This window comes from Equus asinus, chromosome 13, assembly GCF_041296235.1.
Source record: "Equus asinus isolate D_3611 breed Donkey chromosome 13, EquAss-T2T_v2, whole genome shotgun sequence".
Lineage (NCBI taxonomy): Eukaryota > Metazoa > Chordata > Mammalia > Perissodactyla > Equidae > Equus > Equus asinus.
In genome coordinates this window covers 38147969-38175419 of record NC_091802.1, presented here as the reverse complement: position 1 = coordinate 38175419, position 27451 = coordinate 38147969, and the positions used below count along the sequence as shown (strand labels likewise).

At 49.6% G+C, this 27451-nt stretch overlaps 1 protein-coding gene and 1 long non-coding RNA gene across 6 annotated transcripts in view; one reads left to right on the top strand and one right to left on the bottom strand.

The window, feature by feature from the left end:
• LOC106826360 (uncharacterized) overlaps nucleotides 1-27451 on the bottom strand; it is a 36593-nt gene that overhangs the window by 2076 nt on the left and 7066 nt on the right. Inside the window, exons 3-5 of one of the 3 annotated variants that reach the window (XR_001396865.3) lie at nucleotides 17630-17742; nucleotides 16584-16736; nucleotides 13871-14496 (exon numbers count right to left, since the gene is read on the bottom strand). This is a non-coding gene — a long non-coding RNA (uncharacterized lncRNA). Of the gene's footprint in view, nucleotides 1-13870; nucleotides 14497-16583; nucleotides 16737-17629; nucleotides 17743-27451 lie in introns of those variants that run through there. The other 2 variants (XR_011493810.1, XR_011493809.1) reach the window with 2 other exon arrangements.
• SP2 (Sp2 transcription factor) lies at nucleotides 1013-27220 on the top strand. Of its 3 annotated transcripts, none has more exons than XM_014833657.3 (7): nucleotides 1013-1113; nucleotides 14667-14746; nucleotides 15544-16518; nucleotides 22093-22405; nucleotides 23855-24029; nucleotides 24268-24461; nucleotides 25997-27220. In XM_014833657.3, the coding sequence occupies exons 1-7, from the start codon at nucleotides 1107-1109 to the stop codon at nucleotides 26095-26097; spliced, it is 1845 nt and encodes a 614-aa protein (XP_014689143.1). In that variant the 5' UTR covers nucleotides 1013-1106; the 3' UTR covers nucleotides 26098-27220. The 3 variants fall into 3 exon arrangements, with proteins under 3 accessions (XP_014689143.1, XP_014689144.1, XP_044600293.1); XM_014833658.3 differs by having other exon boundaries at nucleotides 1018-1113; nucleotides 14670-14746; XM_044744358.2 differs by lacking the exon at nucleotides 1013-1113 and adding an exon at nucleotides 2664-2777.

The window sequence follows — 27451 nt, the reverse complement described above, 5'->3', positions numbered from 1 at the left end:
TCGAACCCGGGCTGGTCCGAAGCCAGAGTGGATTCCTCCTCACTAATGCCCGGCAGCCTTCCCAAGCTACGCGTCTACAGGAAAGACCTGGGGGAGAAAGATACACCTACCCGAGTACCGCCTGCCAAGCGCTTTACTCACAGCACCTCATTCAAGGAGGTGAGTGGGCAGAGACCAATTCCGTCCACTCGAGGCGCTGGTTAGAAGGCAGGCGTGCCCCAGACGTACTGAGTCCGATCACGGGAGGGGGCCCCGGGGATCCATCTACTCTTAGAGAGCTTCAGGTGATGCTGATACCCACGCTCGGGGGCCGTCAGTTAGGGGGTCGCCGCGATAACCGGGTGAGGATTAACAGGGGCTTGAACTGAGACGCTGGAAACAGTCCCCTCTCGCAGGTGTCACGTAGCCCAGTTCCCCCTATTGTGTAGGACTCCCAGGCCTCGCTATACAAAGTCGCCTGGGGGCTCATTGCTCATTTCCCTCCCCTGAGGCGATGCAGGAAGAGGGACTAAATAAAAGGCTGGTGACTTTCCACTCACCAGGCATGGGGTTGGCTGGCAGAAGAGCAGAAGGCCCCCGCCACACCAGGGCGACACTAGCTGGAGGCGCAATGTATACGCTATTTATACGGCATTTCTCGGCCTCACCCTGAGGACTTCTGATTGGCTTCAGGGCAGATCTATCACTCATCTTCTGGGTTAGAGGTGGGTGGAAGGTCAACCACGACCAATACAAAGCCACTCCTCAGCTAGGCCCCGCCTCATCCAGCTTCCTGTTGCTGTCCATCAACCACCTCGTGGGCGGGACTTTGCCTCCCGCCAGTTGGCTGGCGAACACGTCGTTCACTCTTGGGTAGGTTTCCGGTTGGTGCCTTCTACCGTCCATCAGTGACATTTCACAGGTCTATTGGCCAAACCAACGTCGCTCTAGATGCCTCTCTTTGATTGGTTAGGAGTGCTGTCGGTCCCCAATGTACTGAACTCTTATTGGTGAACGTTGCCGTCGCTCGGGCGGTCGCGGGCTCCGGGATTGGCGGGTGCTAGGCGGGCGGTGTCAGGCTCTCGGTGGCGGCGGAGGCGGCGGAGGCCAGAGAGGAAGATGTCGTAATGAGCGGTGGGTCCTGGCCGCTGCCGGTGGGGTCTTCCCGGCCCCCAAGGGTCGGGAAGACGGGCAGAGGCCGCAGGGACGGGGAGTCGGGGCCGGGGGTTCCCCCCTGGGGCTGGGCCTGGCGCCGGGGCCCGGCTCCGGGAGGGGCGGGGGAGGGAGGATTCCCGCCCGGAGGAGGAGCGGGGATGGCCAGCCGGGCGGAGGCACCCGGAAGGGGGCGTTCGACTCCCCGCCCCCTCGGAGCCTGCTGGGCGGGAGCGCGGCGCTTCCGGGGGCTGGCGAGAGGAGCGGGCACCCAGGGCGGGCTTGGCACCCCCGGTGCCCGGTCGCCGACCCTCCTCAGCGCTGCCCGGCGCGTGGATCTTGCCCGGTTCTGTTCCGAGGAGGCGGCCCACGCCCCTCGCTCTTGTCCTGTGTTCGGGGGACCCTCCTGCACCCTAACTCTAGGTGCCCACCAGGGATTCAGCGCTCTCCCGAGTGCAGAGGGGCCAAGGGAACGCTTGGAATTCAGACCACAGGGGTACTGTTGAGCACAGCAGCCAACCCGGGTACCGATGTGTCCCCATCGAGAGCTGTTGTCAGGACACGAAGGCGCTCCCTAGGCAGATGACCTCTCGCCTCAGACTGCCGAGTGGGCAAAACCTTCTTGTCATGTTTTCACTTGGATCCTTGAGCTTCCAGCTAGATATCTGCGAGCTCTTAGCAGAATTGTGAGAGCTTTACGAACTTGTTGACAGAGCTCCCAGCCTGTTCTCTGACGTCCCGTGGGGGTGGGGGGTGGGGCGGGGGGCGGACTGCTGAATCCCAAAGGCCAGGCGCAAACTTAAGGAATGACGGAAGAAATAAAACAAAATGGTTACTTACTTTCTCCACCCCACCTCCGTGCCCATTGCTGACTTATGGTTCTCAGCCGCCTACCCCTGCTTCTTGGCTCATGTTCCGGTGGCTTTCCAATTTTAGTGAAAAGGAACTGTGTCTTCTCCTCTGGGCAACTTAAGAAGCCTGTCCTCAGTGCATTCCTTGGTTTTGATTCCGATATACTGTCAAGTTTAATTGTTTCTTAATTAACTTGATCCAGAGGGACTCAGTCTGGCTTTCCTCAGTGCACATTCTCCTGAAATTTTTTTCTTCTTCTGAGGTTACTTCTTGTTCACTTCTTTGTTGTTTCCTAGAGAAAGGAAGGCAGGACCCAGGAGATCTGCTTTAAGCAATGAATTGGCCCATGGTCTGCCATGACACCGCTTTCCTGGCAGGCAGAAGGGTGATGACTGTGTGAAGGTACCCTGGCATGCACTGTCTAAAAGTTGCATACTGTACCCCAGAAGGGATTAAGTATCACCGTGGAGGGCGAAGTGTTGAGTTGGTATTTCGGATAAGATTTTTAGGGCTAGAACGTTTAGGGTGTTGGCCAGCTCACAGAGAGGCTGTGAAGGGAATGATGGTGGAGTCCACACCATAGGAGTAATTTTGATAAATAACACAAAGAAACCTCTTGTCTGCAATAATGAATATAACTGCAGTGTCTTGTTTTGTTTTAAATTCTTGTGTGCGATGAAGGGGGCGAATCTGTCAGACAACCTATCAGTTGGGCTGATGATGTCAATGTTCCAGTGGCTTCTAACAGGCATTAATACCTGTTGGAAATGGATTCTCATTGACTGGGGCAATTGGTAAGTTTTCTAATTCTGGTTATTCCACTTGGTTGTATAGAGGCTTACCCTCTTCATTTAAAAGCAGCAACAACAAGGCAAAAAGAAAAGCTGGTCTGACACAATTATGAACCTCCTGAGGTATGCTTTTAAAGACACAGTCTCTTGGCCAAAGAGACCCAAGTAGATTTAGTTCATAACTGGATCCTTATCTGACTGCCCAGCGGGGACAGCTGGCTCCAGGAGGAAGAGTTTGGCATCACCGTTGACAGCACATAGGCTGGCCAGCATTTTTCTCTCAGACTCTCTTAAAGTTTGGGCCTCTAGAGGTCTGTCAAAGGAGAGAAGAAGCTGTAGTAAGAAGATTTTGGCAAATGTCTGGGTAAAGGAGCTTCATGGCATAACAGCAGATGGGGTATCTTAGCCTTGAACTTCCTAGTTCTTTTGTTCATTAATAGCAGCCTTTTGGAGAAGTTGCACGGTCCCTTATAGCCTGAACAGTCCTTTGCCATAGGTATATGATAATTCCCAAACTTGCTTTAAGCAAGTATCGCCCAACGAGGGCCCTTATGGAGACACTCTAAGCTTGTCGCAGCCAGCCAGTAGACCCTGCTGTTGACTTGGGTTCAGCAATCTTCCTGACCTTGCTCACCCCCATTTCTGTGATGGAAATGTAGCATGTTCTTCTTCTAAGACTTATTATCTTCACCCCCTCTGTTCTCTGTATACATACAAATTGGAAGCCTCACTTCCAAAGATTGAAAAATTTAGGAATTATTTTGGAGGGGTCGGGGGGCATTGGCCACAGAATGAAAGATGTGGAGAAACACCTTTAAAGTTGTAAACGGTGCCTGGAGTATTAGAAAGTTTAGAAATAGAGTGATGTGGACACTTCTGAGTTTAAACAATTGCATGGTCCATTCTGAAACTTTGCTGGCTGTAGACTTAGAGTAAAATCTATTTGGAGAAGCTCCAATACTTTCTTAGGAGTTTATTACGTCCGGAGTGTCCCTTTGGGCAGCTTCACTGGATTTGTGAACTTCTTCCCAGCAAGTTCTAAATCAGGAACACGTGGCCTACATGCTGGACCAGTACAAGCTGGACTGAGAAATGGACATCATTATGGAATGCATTTCTTGATGTTCTTGCTTGTTTATTTGTGCTTTGCTTTTGTTTTGGATACACATGCAACTCCTTCTCTGACTTCTAGACCTGTTGAAGGAGGGGGAAAAAGCTTTCTCTGTATTTCTTCCTTCATAGAGCTAGCACTTAGATCTTTATATTTCTGAAATGTAGTTGAAATTTCTCTCTCTTAAGAAGTTCGTCCTTGATTTATCAGCATATCTTTTTTTGGCTAGCATCATTCTCTTAGGAGACCTCTGGGTGGGGAGGTCTCACTTTGCTGTCAGTTATCTGTTGGAACTGGGTGGAAAGATGAATGAAGAGGCTAGAAACATGGAATGTTACTAAGTGAAGGGCATTGTGAGCCTAAGTAGGAAAGGGATCAGAGATTGCCCTTGAGGAGATGCGCCCAGGTGGTCCTGGTAGATCTGTTCCAGTTGACAGGATTCTGAACTGGAAAACTGATTTTTCTGCTGCCTCAGGGGACACTGAAAAGAGAGCCCAGGGGCAAGCTCAGAGTCAGCACTCAAAGCTTCGGGGAGCTGCGGCTTCCACTACACATCTAGGAAGCGCGCTCTCGGGTGCTCTGAGGCTACCACTGGCACAGGGGGTTACTGTGCTTCTCCTCGGGGTGGGCTTGAGGCTGGCGTGCTCTTGGGAGACAAGCTCTGCTCAGGAGCAGCTTAGGAGCATAGAGGGCTAAGTGCCTAGTTTAGATGCTTCTAGGTTTACCTTCTGTGAGCAGCTCCCAGCAGTGTTGAGGCATCAGGGCTGTTTGTGTCACAGGAAGAGCATGCTTGCAGACCCACTGTTTGAATCCTTCCTTTGGGCATCTCATTCCCTTGGCTACAATTTGTTTCAACATCAGAATTGTGTGCTGTACCTAGCCAAAAGTCCCACCACATCGCAATGCAGAGGTTTAGCTTGGGTGACTGTTGTTTTTGATGCTAACGGCTCTGAGATGCCAGTTTGTCCTTATGCCATGATTTAGGCTGTTTGGTGGCCTCTTTCATCTCAGCCATGGGCTGAAAGTGGCTCAGGAACGAGCAGGCACTGGCCTGCACGCTTCCCAATGTCCTCTTTCTAGAGCTTCCTCTTTGGGGTATTTGTTACCTCTCCTCTGGGACTTGGTGGAATCACAAAGCGGCCTCAGAGAGTATCAGGAGGGAATCAGAGACAGCAGGCAGGGCCATGGGATTGGAGGTGGAATAATTCTGCCCCTGGTCAATGTCTAATTGGAAGTCTTCTCAGATTAGCCTAAAAGTAGACCAAAACATTCCCAGCCTTCAGAAAAGTAAATGGTAGGCCAACCCTGTCCTCTCAGGGGAAATGAAGTCACCGCTCATTTCAGGACTGATCCTAGCCCAGGATAAATGTGGGAGTGACTCAGAAATAAATGTGCCAAAGCACAGAAAGCGTGTGTTTGTACAAAATGATATTCTTTAGGGGGGAAAAAGTGTATCTTGCTTCCTTTTTTCTCTTGTTCTCCAAGACAGAATTCTGAGGGCCAGTATTTGTACCATTTCCTGGGACTGCTTCTGTCAGAGTAAGGAGTTCTTACCATCCCCTGCCACCCCGTGTCCCCACTCACTTCTCCAGAGTCTCTTCCAGTAGGATGGAGTGTGACCCAGGCAGGATGCAGACTAGCAAATGACACCATCACATTTTGGGAAAAGGAATTCAGGGTAGGGACAGATAAGAGGTATTCATATAGCAGGGACCCTCATTATCTTAACTCACTCGGAAAAGAACTCCCCCCCCAGTACATGTGAATTGAAAGCAGCACTGACATGTGCTTGGTGTGTGGGGTTGAGGCGGGGGCTTTGAGGGCTCTGTCCAGGAGCAGGAGTGGACTGTGCTGGCCCACGCACAGGCTTTTGTCCGTGTGAGGTTGTTGGTGGGGCTGAGAGTTCCATCTGGGACTGGGTCAGCTGAGCTGACCTGGCCAGTGGACCCCAGCCTAGTACCAGGATACGCAGATCTGCAGGCTCTCTCCTTTGGTTCTTAAACTCCGTTTAGGTTCTCCCACTCTGCAGTCTCCAGGATTCATTCATTCATCCATTCAACATATATATATTAAGCACCTGCTATGTGCCAGGTCAGGGGTACATTAGTGGGTAAGGCAGAGAGAAGTCTGCCTTTAGGGAGCTTATATCTTAGTGGGAGACAATAAATAAGTAACTAATGTATATTAGACAATGAGAGGTGCTAAGGAGAAAAATAATAGAGAACAGGAAGAAAGTGAGGAGGTGCAATTTATTTAGGATGGTCAGGGGAGGTCTCCATGAGAAGGGCAACATTTGAATAAAACCCTGGACGGGAGGGATTGAGCCCTGCTCAGTCTGGGGTGGGGGGCAGACGGCAAGAACTCAAGCAGAGAGAACAGCACATGCAAAGGCCCTGAGAAGGGGCCCTATCTGGCATGTTCAGGAACAGCAGGGAGGCCAGTGTGGCTGAAGCAGTGAAGTAGAGTGATGGTGATAAGTCAGAGAGGTCATGGGAGACAGGTCACTGTATCACGTTCGGGGGACTTTGGCTCTTACTTTGAATGGGAGATGGGATGCTATTGGGGGGCTCTGAGCAGAGGAGTAACATGATTTCATTTAAGTTTGATGGGTCTCACTCTGGATGCGTGATGGGGACAAGGTTAGAAGCTCAGCTCGGAGGCTTTCAACAGTTACCCAGGCGAGAGAGGGTGGGGCCCTGAACCTGGGTCATAACAAGAGGTGGTGGTGAAAGCAATCAGAATCTGAATATATTTTGAAGGTACAGCTGAAAGTGTTGCTGACTGTCCAAATGTAGAATGTGGAAGAAAGAAGGGTCAAGGATGACCCCCGAGGTTTTAGGGCTGAGCAGCTGGAAGGATGGCATTCCATTCACTGCAGTGAGGAAGTCTGCAGGAGGCACAGAATTAGGGAGATATCAGGAGCCCTGTTTGGGACTACTTAGATTTGAGATATTTATTAATACATCCAAGTGGAGATGTCAGTAGGCAGTTGGATATACAAGTCTGGAGATAGAAATTTGGGAGTCATCATTATATAGAACCTATATGTTACTGGTTTTTAAAGGCATGAGACCAGGTGAAATCACCCAGGAAATAGGTGTAGACAGAAGAAAAATAGGTCCTGAGACGGAGCCCTGAGGCAGCCCAACCATTTAGAATTTGAGAGAAGAGGACCCAGCAAAGGAGTCTTAAGAAGCAGCCAGAGAGGCAGGAGGCCAGCCTGGCAAGTGTGTCCTGGAAGCTACATGAACAAAGTGTTTCAAGAAGGAAGAGGGGTCAACTGTCAGATCAACACAGAAGATGAGGTCTGAGAATTAACCGAGACTTAGTGACGTGGAGGTTGCTGGTGGCATGAGCAGCGTTTGTGGTGTGGGTGGGGAGGGGACAGCCTGGCTGGAGCAGGTTCAAGAAAGACTGGCCAGGAGAGAAATGAGGGACAGCAAGTATAGGCGACTCTTTCAAGGAGTTTTGCTTGAAAAGGAGGAGAAAATAATGGATCTTAGTTGACGAAGGGCATTTTAACTTGTTGATGAAATTGTGGACACATACATAAGGGCTATGGGCTGGGGCTGGGGTCAGCGTTGGGAGGAGGGAGGGCGCATGGCTCAGTGAGGTGTCTGGGTGGACAGTATCTCCATTCTTTACTCATCTTCCTCCTGTGGCCTGTGGCGTTCGCAAGCCGCCGCCCAGAGTTGTTCTCATTTAATGAAAGTCAATGAAATGTCTTTTACTGTTATTGAGCTCTTTTATATGGTTATTATGATTGCTGGAGACTTGCTTTTCAGAAATGCTTAGTGCAATTTGGGGTCTTTCACAATCTGTGTTGCCATCCAAGCCGCTTCTCTTAGCCCATTTGTTAACTCCTTTGAAGTCCAACTTCCTGCTCTAAAACCAGCCATGGCTTGCTTTTCCCTTACCAGCTCTGAATTCTTCCAGGCTAGGCAACTGGGAAAGACTGGGCTTTGAAACTTTCGCTGGCTTCAGGCCCAGCTGAGCTGACCGAAATAGCCAGCAGAAGGACTGTTTGTGCGGAGTGAAATTCCTCTAGGGGAAACACCATAGCAGACGGCCAGGAAAGCCATAGCCAGCATGGTAGGGACCCACGAGGCAAAGAAGCTGGGTAGCCCCAAGGCCCAGCTGTGGGGGCTGAGCCAGGTCCTCTCCAGAGGGAAAGGAGCTTCCTAAAGCCTACTGTTGTGCTCTTTCTTTGGGCCCTTTCTTTCTCATTCCTCTGTCTCAGGAACAGCGTTCTCAGGTGAAAGACAGTGGAACTGCCCTAGTCTGAGGGCCAGGGCTCAGGGGTCCCATCTGAGGCCTCTTCCTGTTGCTCGGTGCTCCCCGAGTCAGCCCTTGGAAAGACCCTAGGACAGAGACGCAGTCTGTGCCTGTACACCAGTACATAGCGGGGCACTCACCCCAGACCGGGGGGTGGGGGGGGAGGTCAGGAAAGGTGTTCTGGGTTATAAATGAGCTCCAAAGGACCGGCGTCGGCCAGATAAATGGGAGAGAGCGTGCTTATGCTCCAGGTGAGAGAGTGTGTTGTGGTCCCAGAAATGAAAAAAACTGAGTGTGTGTCCGGAGAGTTTGAAGGGCAGAGACCCAGTAGGAGAGGTAGCTGGGAGCAGCAGAGGGGACAGATGGTTTTGGCCTTTAGAAGCTTATCATAAAATCATTTGGAAGCTATTGAAGGGTTTCATCTGGGGAGTGGCTGGATGGGATTTGCATTTTAAAAAGACTCTTCTGACACATTGTGGAGGCTGAATCAGAGGGGGCAAGGCCAGAGGCTGGGAAGCCATTTTGGAGGCTTTGGGCAGTATTTCTGGTATAAAAGCGATGGAGGTAGAGAGCAATGAGTAGACTGGGAGTGGTTGATATTTAGGAGGTAGAATCATGAGCACTTGATGATGGATTGTCGATGAGGGTGATGCTCAGGTTTCATTGTGATTGGAAATACCAGAAGAAAGGCTGGTTTAACCAAAGACATTCACTATTTATTCAGCCCGCGGGCACTGAAGAATCCCTGTGCTGTGTACTGGGGTTGGTGGAGCAGTTCAGCTGTGAAAACAGACCTGGCTCACCCTGGGGAGCCCTCCTGTGAGTCTGGGAGACTGAGACATTAAGCCCATGATTATTTAATGGGTGGGGAGTTACCAGAGGAGTTAACTTCATCTCAGGGGTCCTGGAAGGCCTCTCTGAGGCAATGCCACGCCGCTTAGATAGTGGGCTCTCAATAAATTTTGCTGGGGAAAAACCAGGCTGAGACCTGAAGGGTAAGGAGGCATTAGCTAGTGAAGAGAGAAGAAAGAGCTCTAAGCAAGGAAAGGGCAGCAGCAGAGATGAAGGCTCTTCAAGGATCTGAAAGAAGGCCCCTGGTGGCTGGGGATGAGAGCTGGGGAGAGAATGGGCAGAGGTGACGGCTCAGTGTTGGAAGTTCTGTGGCCAGCCCAAGCGGAAGGCCCACACAGGGCTGGATGTACTGAGCAGGTGAGGAAGGAGGGGGACAGCAGAGCGCTGGCAGCCTCTCCACCAAGCCTGGCAAGGAGGGAAGAAGAGAAGGCTGTAGCTGGAGGGGACGGAGGTGGAGATGAATGATCCAGATATCAAGAGCCGAGACACTCACGGGATGCTTTTCTGCTGGTCTTGGAATTAAACTGACTTCCATTATGGGAAAAGGAAAGTCAGGTGTGGTCTCATCAGGCACTGGACACCCCTGTCCACCCAGTGTCTGGACGCCTTGATGCCCTTGGACGTTTTCCTTAGAGCCTAAGGGATCTACTATTGCTTGTGTAGTAAATCACTAAAACCTCACCAGCCCAGGGACTGTTGGGAAAGTTTTAGCCAACCTGAGTTAATGAAAAGTCTGAATAATAGAACTCTGAAAGAAATGCAGCTTTTTAACTTTCAAGAGTATGCAGTAATCCCACTTACCAATGTTGCTAAATGTAGGTTTTAGGACCGGATATAAATTACTGTTAAAAGCAAATGGTACGATTAAAATGGTGGAAGTGGTATAAAACAATTACATAACTATGCTTAAGAGTCCCTTTGCAGTCTCTTCATACACTATTTAGCCTCGCTTTGAGTAGTATGAAGGAAAAAGTTAAGCACAATTTATGTTCAAATTACACATTTTAAGTATAAGGTTCCAAATTAATGAGGTTCTAAAGTACCTTTGATCATAGTCTTGCAGTTACGTATTTACGCTACTTCTCAACCACTTTTCATTTCCAAACACCAACTGGAAATGCTTCTCTTTTCCCTTTCATGGTTAATCCCAGGGTATAATTCTGCAATGGCAGGGAGATCAGTCTGTGTTTGGGTTGCCCAGGGGCCACAAAGCTCTGAGTGACACTAGGGGAGATACTTAAAAACACTGGTTTGAGAAATAGAGGAGTATTTCAAGAGCCAGCTGGAGAAGAAAATGAAACCAAACTGAAATGATGCAACGTCGAGCACCAGCAGTCTGCCCCGTGCTTCAGCAGAGTCGGCTCTAACTTTCTAACCGAACACTCACTCAGCCCAGCCCGGTCTCTGGACAGTTTGAGTCCAGGGTACTAATGACTGTGGAGGGAGAGAGGGAGATGGGAAAGGGAGAGGAGTAAGAAGCACTAGGCTGGTTTTCATTTCGTGTGCACTCTCTCCTGTCCTGGTGTCCTTCCATTTCATAACAGAGGATGTCTTGAGGGAGAGTCATGCACCAATTTTAGCCAAGAGAACCTGAGCCCAGGGGAGCCTCCTGGGAGACCCCCTGCCTGCCCTGCCCAGTCCTGCCAGCAGCTAACTCCTCTTAGGTTCTCATCGGCAACATGGCTTGAGAATTAGAAGAATCTTAAAGATCATTTAGTCCAGCTTCCCACCCCATCTAGACATCCCATCTCTGACAGAGACACACATCCTGCCTCTGGCTAAACGATTCCAGAGAAGGGAGGACATTACCTCAAAAGGCAACTGACTCCATCTTTTGAAGGTTCTCACTTCTGTTGCACTGAAATCTGCCTTCTTGAAATTTCCACCCTAAAGCCTTGGTTCTACCCTTTGAACCCACATGTGGAATAAATACCCTGGTGACTATCGCTGCTCTGGCATCCTGGTCACAACCATTGCTCCTCATCTCTGAACAAGCTCCAGGTGAAAATCCCCCTTTCACAATGTCCCTCAGAGCTGAACCTGGCACTCCCGGCGTCGCCCAAGTGTGCAGAATATGATAGGGCTGTTCTTTTTCTTTTTCCTTAAAATTCAATTTATTTAAACTAAAAACCCAAAAACTACAAAAAGAGTGAACTGTTTTGGGTTTTTTGGTTTTTTTTTTTTACTTTAAATAAATTGAATTTTTAAAAAGGGACTGTTCTTTTTCTCCTCCTGTGACTGGACTTTTGGAAATGCAGTCCAAGATTGCAGTAGCCTTTTTGGCAACCACATCTAGATTCTTTTGCCTCCCATTTAGCTTTGAGTCCAAACCACTGGGGCGTTTTTGCATGAGAACCACTGTGAAGCCCTGTCTTCCTGTCCTCTATGCATGTGATTTTTCTTAACCCAAGTGCAGTATTACTCAATTTAAAGTTTAAACCACCATTTATTGATTACCCACTATGTGCTCGATGCTTTTTCATATCAATTCCTGATGCCTCTCAGAATCCCATGAGGATGACACTACCTCTGTTCTACAGATGGTGCAGTGAGGCTCAGAGGAAGGCCCCAGCGCCCCCACTGATGCCCGAGTCCTCATTAGGTCTGGAGCCTCATGCTTTCAGGCACTGCACATGGCAGTTTTTTAAGCTCCCTCTGAGCCCTAATACAGACACTCATGTTTACAATCCTTGGTTTTGTGACATCTGCAAATTTCACTTGCCCTCTAGGTCTTTGCAGTTTCCCAAACTTGAGTGGTGGACAGGTTACTCTGAAGCTGCGTTTTCCAGCCTCTAGGGCACAAAACCAATTTAGTGAATCAAGACCGCATTCAAAAACTGAAATAGAGTAGGAAAATATCAAGTGCATCACGTGTAGCAAGGGCACGTTCCGTTTCAGGAAAGTCCCCGCATGAGCGCAGGCAGGGAAGCGCGCGCTGGGCCTTGATGTAAATTGTTTTTATAACTGGTTCATGGTCTGAATAGTTTGAACACCACTGCTCTGGAGGGAAAATGTTTCTGAGTCAACTTAGATTTTCATTATAACACTACAACTTTACTTAATTATGTACGCACATAAATCTGTTTATCAACTCATTAATCTAGGGCCTATAAACTTAAATAACTACAAAAAAGCCAGTAAAATTCAATCAGCAACAACATTCTGGGAGGACAACGTTTGATTGAACCCGAATCGCTGCTGTCAGTGAAAGCACAGCATAGACTTGACATCCTGGGCTCCTTGAGTTCTGCACGCCCACCGTGCAGTGTCTAGTGCCAAGCGACACAGTCCTCCCACACTTCTGAAGAGCCGGCATCTCTCACTTTGCACAAATGTATCATGAATTAAATATGCAGAATTAATTAGCCCACACAGTTAGAGTGGTGCCACTTGGCACCAGTACAGTCATAAACATACACACAGGCCCAGAAACGTGCAATCTTAGTTAAGCAGCAGTCACCTGGTGATCTATAATATATGTTCGTTTTAAAAAAATGATCATCACAATGAAAATACGAGAATAAAAATTCTGGTAGAAGGCTGGCCCCGTGGCGTAGCGGTTAAGTGCTCACGCTCTGCCTTGGCGGCCCAGGGTTCGCCGGTTCGGATCCCAGGTGCAGACATGGCACCACTTGGCAAGCCATGCTGTAGTAGGCATCCCACATATAAAGTGGAGGAAGATGGGCATGGATGTTAGCTCAGGGCCAGTCTTCCTCAGCAAAAAGAGGAGGGTTGGCAGCAGATGTTAGCTCAGGGCTGATCTTCCTCAAAAAAACAAAAAAAAATTCTGGTAGAGAAAGCATGAGCCTCCAAGAAGCCTGCAGACCTGGTCCTGGAACCCAGCCTAGTTTGAGACACCTGGGTTGACCTTGCACCAGCCACCTCCTCAGGATGGCGTGTATCTCACCATTGACCGGGAGGCCTGGTCAGCTTAGCCCCAAACAACACTGTCATCCTGCCTGCAGTTTTTTCCCTCTTTGTTCATAAGAATATGAAAATTTCAGTCAGACTCCTTGTCAGAATAAAATGCACAGTATATATCATTCTCCTGATGTCTCTACCCAAAACCCCATAAAAAAGAAACAGATGTGCTCAGCATGCCTTGTTTTTTTGCAACCCCATGCTTATCCCTTGTGATCACTGCCTCCTCAGCTCGGCATCGTAGTATAGTACTCTTTCCTCATTTATTCTACAGTTTTGCCAGAGCTCAGTGTCTAATGTTTCAGGATCTACCTATAGGATTTTGCCCAGAGCTGCCCTTTGGCTCCCTATGGTTGGCTAGTGTGCCTGCAGAGTCCCTGCCTCCCTTCTCTGGAGTGCAGCTGCTGTGGCCCTAAGGCTTGGAAACCACTTAAGGCATCCGTGTGCCTTGCCAGCCCATCACCTGTCCTGGGCTTCAGTTCCCCCTCACCTTTTCCCATTTAAGAATCATTCATTCTCTCAAAGAGAAGGGCCACAGGCCAGCCAAAATGTGAATGGTTCGAGTGGTCCCTCTTTCTCCTGACCTCTCTTCTCTTCTCGCCAGATGCCCAACAGGGGCTCAGTGCTGGAGCCAGTCTGCCTTTCCGCATCTCTGAAGTAATGTCCTTCCTGTCTCTGTACTTCCTGAAATCTGCGTTGCAAAGGTCTAGGATACAAGTCTGCCTCTGTTCTTTCCCTTCGTGATTCTCATGATTTCAGTTTTACTATGGTGTACTTCTCTTAGGTCAGACTTAAGTTCAGAGTAGAGATTCCCTTCATCACTTCCTCACCATTCTGTACTTTTAAAATGCAACAGAGTATGTGTGGGGAAACTGAGAAAGTACAGAAAAACAAGAAGTATTCTTTAAGTGAAGCAAAATTCTACCATAGGGATAATGGCTTTTAACATGTTAGCATTTTTAAAGACTTTTTCCTGGTATATTCATATATAGAAATATATACACATTTAAACAAAAATAGAATTTAGTATATTCTCATTCTTCTCATTATACTCATTAGCTCTCTTGGTCTGGGTGATACCTATGGGGCTATACCTGCTGTCCTACGTGAAAGTGTGAATGCGCTTACAGCAGTTACCCCTGTGCTACAGATGGACACCTGGACCACTGTGCCTCTGTGGGGAAGGCTGAGCACAGGGCACCCAAGACTTTCCCACGGAGCGGGTGTGTCCTCCTTGTCAGCGATCCTGGCCAGTGATGCTTCTCTCCCAGGCTGGCTGGACATCTGGACAGCGGGGAGCCTCAGTCAGAGCTGGAGGATTAGCTGGGGGGGGGGTCCCCCACCCACCATATATGGGTCCTGATCTAGCTTGGGAGAGTCAGCCGCGCCCAGCAGAGAGGCTCCATTAGGTGGCACAGCTTAGTTCCTGAAGCCGGTCTTGCTATAGTCTCGGTATCTTCGTGTTATCCCAGACTTTATGATGGCTGGAGAGGACAGTCTGGTGGAGGCAGGACCAGCTGTCCTCACAGCCTCAGATGGCTGGGTCTGAGGAGAGAAGGTCATCTACCAAAAAAAAAGATGCAGGTTGCTAACCTTGAGTGGGGACGTGTGGGGAAGGTCGTTAACCTCTCCTGGAGAAGCAGCAGGAAAGAGAGGCAGGAAGACAGTCTGAGGCCAGGGGGCTGAGATTCTTATTGGGCGTCTTGTGCATCATTCCATCTCTCTTCTTCCAGCAGATCCACAGACCAGCATGGCTGCCACTGCCGCTGTCAGTCCCAGTGACTACCTGCAGCCCGCCGCCTCCACCACCCAGGCGAGTGGGCACTGGGCTTTGAGGGTTGGGGGCTGCCTCAGCCTGGAAGGACGCACTGAAGCCAACATTAAACCCCTACTGAAAACTCTATCCGGGCTCACTGTAAATACGTTAGGATAAGAGACCGGGGAAGGTTCAGTTGCCCACTTTTTCTGAACTAAGAAACCATGGCCACTTACCTAAGGTGCCACAGTTGGGTCAGGGGGAAAAGCAGAATTAAACTCAAGGTCCCTTCCATAATCTCCACTGACCATACAAGGAAAATAGAGGCTGTGTCCCCACCCTCCAGAGGCTCTTTCCTTGTAGCCTCGAAAGAGCAGCCCTCCCCAGTCAGTAAAGTCATGTCCCAAACGCTGGAAAAAACTTAGAAAAGGGTTTGTTCCTCCTGGTGCCCCTCCCTTTCTCTTTCTCCTCAGTCCTCCCTCAGTTAAGGAGTCAGGGATCCCTTAATCCCTGTGGTGAGCTAATGGAACTCCATTGAGGAGCTGAGGGTGATTCCATGTCCCCATGAGAAAAAAGGCCAGTGGGGAATAAGTGGTCAACTGACGCCGTTAGTTCACCCGGTCACGGGTTGCTTCTGGAAAGTTCCTTTCTGAGAAAGACATTTCCCCTCTTTCGCTTGCTTACTCAATGGAGAAACCAGCAGAGAAGGGGAGACAGAAGCCACTGCAGGGGGAGGATGCTGATGCCCTGCCCACCCCAGAGGTGCGGAAGAGGCTGCCAAGAGAGGATCGCAAAGGGCGGCCGGGCAGCAGGCCCTCGCGTCTCACTCCTTTTCTCTACTTGCTTTTTTGCAGGATTCCCAGCCATCTCCCTTAGCCCTGCTTGCTGCAACATGTAGCAAAATTGGCCCTCCAGCTGTTGAAGCTGCTGTGACGCCTCCTGCTCCCCCGCAGCCCACACCGCGGAAACTCGTCCCTATCAAACCTGCCCCTCTCCCTCTCAGTCCCGGCAAGAATAGCTTTGGAATCTTGTCCTCCAAAGGAAACATACTTCAGATTCAGGGGTCACAACTGAGTGCGTCCTATCCTGGGGGGCAGCTGGTGTTCGCTATCCAGAATCCCACCATGATCAACAAAGGGACCCGATCAAATGCCAACATCCAGTACCAGGCGGTCCCTCAGATTCAGGCGAGCAGTTCCCAGACCATCCAAGTACAGCCTAATCTCACCAACCAGATCCAGATCATCCCTGGCACCAACCAAGCCATCATCACCCCCTCACCATCCAGTCACAAGCCCGTCCCCATCAAGCCAGCCCCTGTCCAGAAGTCGAGTACCACCACCACTCCTGTGCAGAGCGGGGCCAATGTGGTCAAGCTGACAGGTGGGGGTGGCAATGTGACACTCACTCTGCCTGTCAACAACCTCATGAACACCAGCGACACCGGGGCCCCCACTCAGCTCCTCACGGAGAGCCCTCCTACCCCACTGTCTAAGACTAACAAGAAAGCCAGGAAGAAGAGTCTTCCCGCCTGCCAGCCCCCCGTGGCTGTGGCTGAGCAGGTGGAGACTGTGCTGATTGAGACCACCGCAGACAACATCATCCAGGCAGGAAACAACCTGCTCATCGTTCAGAGCCCAGGAGGGGGCCAGCCAGCTGTGGTCCAGCAGGTGCAGGTGGTGCCCCCCAAGGCTGAGCAGCAGCAGGTGGTGCAGATCCCCCAGCAGGCCCTGCGGGTGGTGCAGGCGGCATCTGCCACCCTCCCCACCGTCCCCCAGAAGCCCTCCCAGAACTTTCAGATCCAGGCAGCTGAGCCGACACCTACTCAGGTACCACGCACACCCTGTGCGCCTGCCTCCCTCTCCTTAGCACTGAACAGCTAATGCTCCCTTACCCCTCGCGAGCTTGCTTTCGAAGATGATGCTGATGCATCTTCCGATTTGATCTGAGTGTTGGGAGTCAGGATTGTTGGGGGTGGGCAGTGAGTGGCTATTTCTGCCTGACAAATGGAGTCTCTTCAGTTCACAGGGTCACGTACAGCTTGTCTCTAGAAATCAGATGAAACAGACCTGTGTACCTATGTTTTGGTCCACTTTTTCTTTATGCAAGTCTTTTGCGGGGATGAGTACGGGGCAGATATATATGTTTTAATAATAAAATTTATCTTTTATTATAGAATTACTCAGAACGGTAGCAAGAATGAAAAAATTCCAGTCAGAACCATAGAATTTGATGTAAAGTAAGAACACTAATGAGCAAAATGCTGATCATTGTTAATGACAAGAAAAAAGCAGGAAGCAGCAGCCTAGCTTGATAGCAAGAACGTTTAGGCTGGGTTCATCTGGGGTGCTAACTTCAACGAGAACGTTCTTATTTTGGGCATTTATTGAGGTGTTCTCGTACTCTGGAATCTGGCTCTGTGAGCAGGTTGTATTCTTCGTTTATGCCTACGAAAGGCCAGAGATTATGCCCATCTTACAGATGGATAGCCTGGAACTCAGAGAAGTTATAAAGTATCCAAATCTCGTAGAGCATAGATGACAAGAGCCAGGATTCAACTCAAATTTCAAACCCCACACTCTTTTCCATTTTCTGCCTTGACTCCCTGTGTCTTACGCGTGGCAGGGGCTACAATTAAAATTGGGGACAAGGATCTCTTTTAAAAAAACAGTTCCTGCCATTGAGGAATTTATAATCTGGTTGTCTGTAGAGAGGGAACCCAGGCATCACAGTGAGTGACAGTAGGAAGCTGGGCCATCTCCTGAGTGGAGAAGTGCCCTTGAGGTTGAGCTGTGGACGTGGAAGTCATGCAGGAGGAAATCTGAGGCCTGCCTTCGAATGCCCCCTCCCTTCTGGCATATTATGCATTGCCAAGTGATTTTCTATAAATTGTTTAATTTAGTTATTACGCTATCTGTGAGGTTCCATTATCAGACGTACCTCAAAGGTGAAGGTACTGGCTCAGGCGCACTTGTCCTCACAGTGCTGCTCCTCCCTTCCCTGAGGCTCTGTATCTTGAGGTTGACGGAGGCAGGGCTTAAACCCAGGTCTTCCTAAGGAAATAATCATACACACGTAGACAGATTTAGCTATAGTATTATCTTTTAAGGATGACATAGTATTCTGCTATCCTGAGGTGCTGTCTGTTATACAGCTAATACCCTGTTAACTGTGTATCTAGGCTGTTTCCAACCTTAGAGCTAAATGAATTCCTAAAAGTGGGTCAAAGGATATGTACATTTTTTTTAAAATGTGTTATATTCTGTATCAGAGATTGTCAATCCATAGCCCTCAGGTCAGATCTGGCCCACTCATCTGTTTTCATAAAAAAAGTTTAATTGGAACACAGACATACCCATCTGTGCTGCCTTTGCTCTACAAGGCAGAGACTTCATGGCCCACAAAGCCTAAAATATTTACTCTCTGCCCTTTACAGAAAGTTTGCTGACTCCTGCTCTATATTATGAACAAAAAATGTTCTAGTAACAGAAACTTCCAATACACAGAAAATAGCAATGATTCGCAAAAGGGGCACATACCAAAAAACTGAAAATGAAATTTCTGTATTTATTAAAGAGATGACATGAGATTTCTTTGCTTTTAATTGAGAAACACAGTCCTATTAAATAATCGGGGAATTGAAAATAATTCCAATCAGAATCCCAGCAGGATTTTTCTTTTTTACAAAGAATTTTTTTCCCCAGAATCATTTAAGCATAAGTTGTCACCATGATCTCAGCACTTCCAAGGGCCTCATACAAAGTATGAAATTCTTACCCACGAGGACATTGTACACAAGAATCCAACCACCAAACCTGGGAAATCAGCAGTGAAACACACTAACGTCTAATGCAGAGACCCCGTTCAAGTCCCACCACTTGCCCCAGTAATTCCTTCGTGGCAAAAGGATCTCATCCAGCATCACGTTGCACCAGACACGTTCATTGAGTTGTCACGCCTCCTTCGTCTCCTTTGATCTGGAACAGCTCCTCAAGCTTTACTTGACTTTCATGACCTTGACACTTGAAGGCTACAGGCCAGTTATTTTGTAGAATGTTCCTCAATTTAGGTTTGTGTGATGTTTCCTCGTGACTAGATGCAGGTTGTGCGGGGTTTTCTTTTGAAGAAATATCACAGAAGTGATGCTGTTTTCACTGCATCCTAAAAGGGGGTGCGTGATTTCATTTTGTCCCATTACTGGTGGTGATTAGAGTGAGATTGGGCAGATTTCTGCACGTTAAAGTTACTTTTTTCCTCTTTGTAATGAATTAGTATTTTGTAGGGAGATACTTCGAGACTATGTAAATACCCCATTCCTCATCAGACTTTTGCCCACTTGTTTTAGTATCTTTTACTATGATATTTTTTAAACTGACTTTTTATACTTACAGAAAGGTTGCAAAGGTGGTACAGAGAATTTCCATGTACCTCTCACCTGGTGTCCCCGATAGTTAAACACCTTACATTACCAGGTACAGCTGTCAAAGCTAAGACCTGACATTGGTTCATTACTGTTAACTAAACTCCAGACCTGATTTGGATGTCACCAGTTTTTCCATCAATGTCCCCTTTCTGTTCCAGGACCCAGTCCAGTACCATGTCGCACTTAGTGGGCATGTCTCCCCAGACCCCTCTGATCTGATCGTTGCTCAGTCTTTGTTTTTATGATCTTGACAGTCTTGAGGGGCGTTGGTCAGGTATCCTGTAGGACGTCCCCAAATCTGGGGTTATGGGTTTTTGGAAAAACAACCATGGAGGCGAAATGCCCCCTCATCTCATCACATGAGGGGGACGTCCTGATGTCACCTTTATCACTTCGTCAAGGTGGTGTTTGCCAGGTTTCTTCATTGTAAGCTGCTGCTTTTCTCTTCCTCTGCTCTGTTTTTCGGAAGTGAGTCGCTTAGTCTCCCACCTTCAGGGATGGGAGTGGAGGTGAGAATTAAGCTGTACATCCTGGAAGGGAAAGTATCTGCATAATATTACTTGGAATTCTTCTCTGAGGAAGATTTGTCTCTTCTCCATTTATGTCTTTATTCATTCATTCATTTATATCAGCAGGGACTCAGGAGTGTTTATTGTATTCTTTGGCTTGTAATTCAACACGATGTTATGCACTGTGTTATTCACATTGTTCCCGCTTCGGCCACTTGGAGCTCTTTCAAGTTGGCTCCTGTGTCCCTATGACACACTCTCTTTTTTATCAGCTTTATCGAGATATTCACATACCCTTTTAAAGGGTTCAACTCAGTGGTTTTTAGTATATTCAGAGTTGTGCAGCCATCACCACTGTCTCATTTTAGAACATCTTCATCACCCCAAAAAGAAACCCTGTACCCTTTAGCAGTCACACCCCATTTCCCATCCCCCACCCCCTGGAAACCACTAATCCATTTTCTATCTCTATGGATTTGCCTACACATTTCATATAAATGGAATCATACAATAGGTGATCTCTTGCAACTGGCTTCCTTTCCTGAGTATAATATTTCCCAGGTTCATCCATGTCGCAGCATGTGTCAGTCCTTCAGGGCTTGTATTTTCCCACCCCGGCCCGGGGGTCACCCATTTCTCTAGGAGTCTTGGTTCCTCTCATTGGAGGATATGATAGCAGTTTTTTTTGTTTGTTTGTTTTTGTTTTGTTTTTTCCTAAAGATTGGCACCTGGGCTAACAACTGTTGCCAATCTTTTTTTTTTCCCCCCTGCTTTATCTCCCCAAACCCCCCCTGTACACAGTTGTATATCTTAGTTGCAGGTCCTTCTAGTTGTGGGATGTGGGACGCCGCCTCAACGTGGCCTGACGAGCGGTGCCATGTCCGCGCCCAGGATCCGAACCCTGGGCCGCCGCAGCGGAGCGTGCGAACTTAACCACTCGGCCACGGAGCCGGCCCCTGTTTGTTTGTTTTTTAAAGATTTTATTTTTTTCCTTTTTCTCCCCAAAGCCCCCCGGTACATAGTTGTGTATTCTTCGTTGTGGGTCCTTCTAGTTGTGGCATGTGGGACGCTGCCTCAGTGTGGTTTTGATGAGCAGTGCCATGTCCGCGCCCAGGATTCGAACCAACGAAACACTGGGCCGCCTGCAGTGGAGTGGGTGAACTTAACCACTCAGCCACGGGGCCAGTCCCTGAGAGCAGTTTTTTAATTCTATCATTCTCTTCTCCTCTATTTGTTTATTTATGTCAGTATGGACTCAGATTCCTATTTTATTCAGTGGGTTATAATCCATTAATATTATTATTTTGATGTTCAAGTTGTCCCATATTTGGCCAATGGGAGCCCTTCAAGCTGGCTCTTGTGTCCTTTTCATATGTCCCCACCATTCTTTGAGCACTTCCTTACTTTCTGATACAGCAGGTGTTCCAAGCTCCTGTACTTTGCCTGCCCCCAGTCCTGGAATCAGCTATTCCTCCAAGGAGCTCTGGGTCCTTTGAGTAGAACCTGGGACTTGGCAGCTCAGGCCTGGGTGCTAGGTGAGCTCCTGGATACGTAACACATAGCTATAAACATGCACACACATATATACACATATACATAAAAATACATGCACGTTTTTGTCCATATTTCTCTATCTGTGTATCTATCTTTATTGAACCCCAGGAGCTTTCACCAATGCCTCTTATTCCCATCCGACACCACAAGGTTCATTCTAGTTGTCTCCCTTTCCATATTTGTAACTCCCTTCTCTGACAGTAAGAAAGCTCGCTCTCATTCTCATTCTGTCTCCTGTCTGGATCAGTCCCCGGTATGGAGCAAGCCTCCCATGGCCATCTCAGCTCTCCCATGACACCTCCACCTGCCGGGGCTCTGATGTGCCTGCCGGGCTGCTCCTGCCACTCCCCACAAATGCCCTTCTCATCCCACTCAGGCTCTAACAAGCATATTTTTAAGGCTTTCGATACACCCAGATTTCCCTCCAGCCAGCCTAGACCACTTCCCACTCCCGCTCCTAACGTGAGAGTGAGCGCCTGTTCCCCGCTGTCTCACCAACAGTGAGCATTAGATTTTATTTCCCATCCTTGCCAATCTGAATTGGACAAGAACTGCTTCTCACTAATTGTGCCTCCTCAGAGCGGTTTTCATTTGTTTGATAGTCACTCACAGGGCATCTTTCGTGAGGTCATCTTTTAGTTGCCTTTGAATTCTCCAGTTCTGAGATTTGGCAATTATATCTTTCCATGCTAAGTATATTAAATGTTTCGTTTCAAATCAACAGTCAGCATTTGCCATCATCCGTTTGTTGAACGTCAGCTGTGTATGAATGTCAGTTTGGGCCAGTTGGAGAAGACTTGGGTGGACAAAGAGGGGCTCCCAGTTCTCGCTTGGACGGGGAGCTGATGCTGCATGGAAAGGTGCCAGGAGCCCAGTCTCTCCTGGGGCCCTGACTCTTTCTCTCTGGCCCTTCCCAGGTCTACATCCGTACGCCTTCTGGTGAGGTACAGACAGTCCTTGTGCAGGACAGCCCTCCAGCAACAGCTGCGGCCGCCTCCACCACCACTTGTAGCAGCCCTGCATCCCGTGCGCCCCATCTGAGCGGGACCAGCAAAAAGCACTCGGCTGCAATTCTCCGGAAAGAGCGTCCCCTGCCAAAGATTGCCCCCGCCGGGAGCGTCATCAGCCTGAACGCAGCCCAGCTGGCGGCGGCGGCCCAGGCCATGCAGACCATCAACATCAACGGTGTCCAGGTCCAGGGTGTGCCCGTTACCATCACCAACACTGGCGGTGAGGACAGGCCCCTGACTGGGACATGGGCTGCGTGCCTGTGTGCCCCGCAGATGGGAGCTGGGGGCCAGCCTGGGGTTCCCAGTAACAACAGTGAGGATACTGCCCTACGTGTGCCTCGTCGCTTCAAGCTTAAAAGCACGTCCATTTGGTCCTTACAGTAGCCCTGTGAGATAGTTTAGACACGTGTTGGTCCCACCTGTCAGCTGAAGAACTTGAATAGGATGGAGTAAGTAAGATGTACTCAGGAAAACTCCAACTAACATACAAACACATGTTAGCTTGGTCCAGACCAAAGGCAGAGGTTCAAGGGAGGTTCCCAGTAAAGGAACTTGAAGGAAGGCTTCTAGAAGGAGAAAGCCTTGAGTTAAGATGGGGAGGAAAGGAAGGAGCCTTTGGCAGTGGGAATGGCTTGTGCTGCTCTCCAGCAGTGATATTTGGCAATATTTGGTGTGAAAGCAGCCTTGTGAATAATCAAAGGAAAATTGTAGGGGCTGGCCTGGTGGTGTAGTGGTTATGCAGTCTGCTTCTGCAGCCCAGGGTTCGCAGGTTCAGATCCTGGGCGTGGACCTAGCACCGCTGGTCCAGCCACACTGTGGTGGCGTCCTACATAAAGTGGAGGAAGATTGGCACAGATGTTAGCTCAGGGCCGTCTTCCTCATACACACACACACAAGTTATAAAAAAAGAAAAGAAAATTGTAGCTACCTAGGAAAAATAGTTCCTTGCATTCTTTAGCTGGGTGAAGGGCACTTTTCAAGGTAGTGGGAGCTTTTGAAAACTCCTCCCTTTGTTGTTAAATGAATTTATGGTACTTTGTGCATTCGGTTTACCGGTGTAGGAGGAATCCACTGAGGGACACCAGTGTGATGTCAGTGCCACTCCTGCTTTCAGTGGCTTCATTTGAGTCCTAGAGGGCTGGATTGTTTCCAAAGCCCATGGAACTGCTTTCTCATTCTTATTAACACAAACCCCTGGAGACTTTCCTGAGAGCAGGGATGGTCCCTCACAAGGGCCTAAAGCTGGAGGAGGCTCTGGAAGAAACACTCCAAGACCAGACCATCCCCAGGTGAAGTCACGTGGGCAGCGTCTGAAAGGGAATTCAGCCTGTGCGGTATAGTGGTTCAGGGCGTTGACTCTGAAGTCGTCTGCCTGGGTTCAGATCCAGGTTCTACCACTTATTAGCTCTGTGACCTTGATATGTTATTGAGCCTCAGTTTCTTCAACTAAAGGGGTATAATAGTACCTATTTCATAGGATTATGAAGGTTGAATGAGTGAGTACATTTACAGTCTCTAAAATGGTATCTGGCATGTGATAGGCTCTTGAAAGTCTTGGCTGCTATGACTATCATCCTTACCACGTGCAGAAGGGAAGAAAAGTGTCAGGCTCCCTCCTCTGCCCTTTCAGGCTTCCTCACCCTGAGCCGAGCCCTCCTCCTCCCCACAGGGCAGCAGCAGCTGACGGTGCAGAATGTTTCTGGGAACAACCTGACCATCAGCGGGCTGAGCCCCACCCAGATCCAGCTGCAGATGGAGCAGGCCCTGGCGGGAGAGGCCCAGCCCGGGGAGAAGCGGCGCCGCATGGCCTGCACATGTCCCAACTGCAAGGATGGGGACAAGAGGTAATTTGAGGAGAGAGGCCAGACCCCAAGCATGGGGTCTCCTGTTCCCCAAGCTCCTCCCTGGGACATAGACTGAGAGGGGACAAGGTGGTGCCTCCATGCCACCTGGCCTCCTCACCTTTCCCGTGCTCTCTGACCTGACCCCACATGCGTTCTCCATGCTGTCCTGCCCCCATCTTCTACCTCCTCCCTCGCTCCTCTTCCATTCCTTCCACCCCACCCTCCACCCAATGCCCAGGTCTGGAGAGCAAGGCAAGAAGAAGCACGTGTGCCACATCCCCGACTGCGGCAAGACTTTCCGTAAGACGTCCTTGCTGCGGGCCCACGTGCGCCTGCACACTGGCGAGCGGCCTTTTGTCTGCAACTGGTTCTTCTGTGGAAAGAGGTTCACACGGAGTGACGAGCTCCAGCGGCACGCCCGCACCCACACAGGTCTGCCCCCCTCCCCAGCGGCGCATCAACCCACAGGGCTGCCCCTCACCCCCGACCCCTGCCCTGGCACGCCCATACCCACACAGGGCTGCTCCTGGCCTCTCCCCTCTTCCCGCTCCATTGCCCTCAGTGACATCAAGATTCCTGGCCCTGCCAAGGCACTGCCACACTGAGCAAGAGCCACAGACTGTCTTCTTGGGGGTCTAAGACTACCCAGGAAATTCTTTTGTGCCATTCCTTTTAGCAGTGTTGCCTGAAGTGATGTCACTTGCCTTCACAGCCTTGGTGACTTCTGCCGTAGCTGCACTTATTTAACAAGCACTGGCATAGTGTGCCAGGCACTGTAGTGTGCACTTTACAGTTAACTCATTCAGGCCTCACAGCATCTCTGTGGGGAGGGTACTTTGGTTACGCCCTTTTTTTTTCTGAGGAAGATTTGCCCTGAGCTAACATCTGTGCCAGTCTTCCTCTATTTTGTATGTGGGTCATCACCACAGCATGGCCACTGACAAGTGGTGTAGGTCCTCACCAGGAAACTGAACCCGGGCCGCCGAAGCAGAGTGCACCAAACTTAACCACTAGGTCACAGGGCCAGCCCTGGTTATGCCCATTTTACTGAGGCATGGAGAGGTCGCCAGGGCTCACAGCTAAACCCAGGCCCTCTGGCTCCCAAGTCCATACTCTTCACCACTAGTCCACACTGCTTTTCCCACCATTATTTACTGAATGAATGATTTTGCTTAAATCATGTCACTAGTTTTACTCATTTATGTCCAACCACTATTATTTTTACATGACAGGCTTGATGTCATAGTTATATGTTTTAATGCACTGGCAAATAAACACAAAACTATAAAAATGAAAAATATTCATCCCTCTACCACCTAAATTGTCTTGGGTCTCTCCAGTGGTCCACAGCACATGCTTTGAGAACTGTTGCTATAGTGAATGCCCCCAGTGTGCACAAGAGACCCCTGTCCTGGGACTGGGGATGGGGACACGTGACCCAAAGCTCAGGCTCCTGGCCAGTGTGGCGAGGCGGGTCATGCCCCTTGATGCTGAATAGTAAATACTCAGAACAGCAGCTGACCTCACCCATGTCGGGGTGGTTTGGGCCAAGTAAGCTCTCAGGCTGGCGGGTCAGGGAGGAACGGGGTTTTCCTGAGAGGGGAAGATGTTGAGGCAGGGTTAGAGTCAGAGGGACAGAGAGGCGAAGAAAGCAGGCGACAGCCTACGTGGGAAGAGTCCAGGTGCAGGGGCACAAATACAGTGTCTTGGGCAAGGGACAAGGAACAGGAACAAAGTAGACTGGGGGTGATGTCCAGTGGCGGGTAGGAGAAAGGAAAACTGACAAAGGGTTCAGAGCAGTAGGCCGTCAGGAGCAAAGGTGTCAGCAGGAGGCGGGCAGAGTATGATGACCAGGCGCCACCAGCTTTATAGGGTGCCCCCTCACCACGCATGTGCTCTTCCTCTTTCGGGGATGGGACAGGGTCTGCACATGGGCTCTGTAAGTGACGGGCATCTCCTCTTCCCAGGGGACAAACGCTTCGAGTGTGCCCAGTGTCAGAAGCGCTTCATGAGGAGCGACCACCTCACCAAGCATTACAAGACCCACCTGGTCACGAAGAACTTGTAAGGCCAGCTCAGGCGGGAGGCCCTGAAGATGCAGTCTGCCATCTGTGTCCCACCTGGGCCCCCAGGAAAAAGGAGGCCCTGGCTGCCCTGGGCCCGCCCTCAGCCCCTCCCTCCTGTTCTGCGACTGTCCTCATAGGAAGGGGCTCTGCTGCCCCGTACTCACCTCCTTCTGAACCCTTTGGTGCCGCCCTGGCCCTTCCCTCTCACCACGAGCTCCCGGCCTGCCCAGACTGTGGACACTGGCCGTGCCCAATGAGACGTTCTAAACCAGGACGAGTGGGAACCCTTATTTCCAAAGGAAAAACATGAATTTCACTCCGTCGAGGAGCAAAGTGAGCCCCCCCAACACTGCCGGAGTTGCATCGTGCCATGCCCCTTTCCTGCACCTCCCTGGCCCCACCAGCCACCGCGGACGCCCCGGGGCCCTGCACCCAGGGCACCAGTGGCATCCGCCTCCACTCCACATGCCCCAGCCCCACCACACTCTCCTCCAGCACATTCCAACTTTCTATTTAAAAAGTAAAGCTACCCACAGACTCCCTGACTCCCCTCTTTTTCTATGGAGAACGTTGCCTTATACTCTACTTCAGATGATGAACACTGTGTATTGTGTGTGCTTTAAAGAAGTTTTATTTAACTGCTCCCCTCTTCCTGTCCTTGTCACTCACCTCCCCCATGCCTGCTTTCAGTTTAGGGTTTTGGGGGGCAATGATGAGCATATGAATCTTTTTCTCACTCTAGCAATTCTCTTTTCTAAATGACATAGCATTTCAACTCGAATCTGGATTCAGATAAAAACACCTCCACATCCTGAACCCCTCCCCTCCCCCCTTCATCTCACCCGCCGACCGGCCCAAGCTCTACTGTGTACAGTGTATATTGTATAATAGACGATTGTGTCTACTACATGTTTAAAAACATATTGCTTGTTATTTTTGAGGCTTTTAAATTAAACAAAAATCCAACTTTATTTTTAGTTGTAACTGCTTGAGGTATGTTTTATGAATTAAGTGACAGATTTGTTATCCTTTATTAACGATGTACTTTGTTGGTCAGCACTGGGCTGACAAAAATTTTTTCTTGCTAATAAATTTAGTTGCCTGAGGCAAATTCTGCACCTTGGCAGCACGCCTCCTTTGTCTTTTCCCTCTGAGATTGGAGAGGGGACTCCAGGGGAGGGAGCCCTCGTCTCTCAGAGCCATCCACACTGCCCTCCTGACCTCAGCAAATCCAGGCCTCAGCCCAAAAGAAGCTACACCACATGGGCCCCATGGCATTGGCACGCGCACCCCAGCACCTGGGTGGGACCTCCAGGGGGGCGGGCCTGGCACGGGCATGCCTGCATTGTTCTTCTA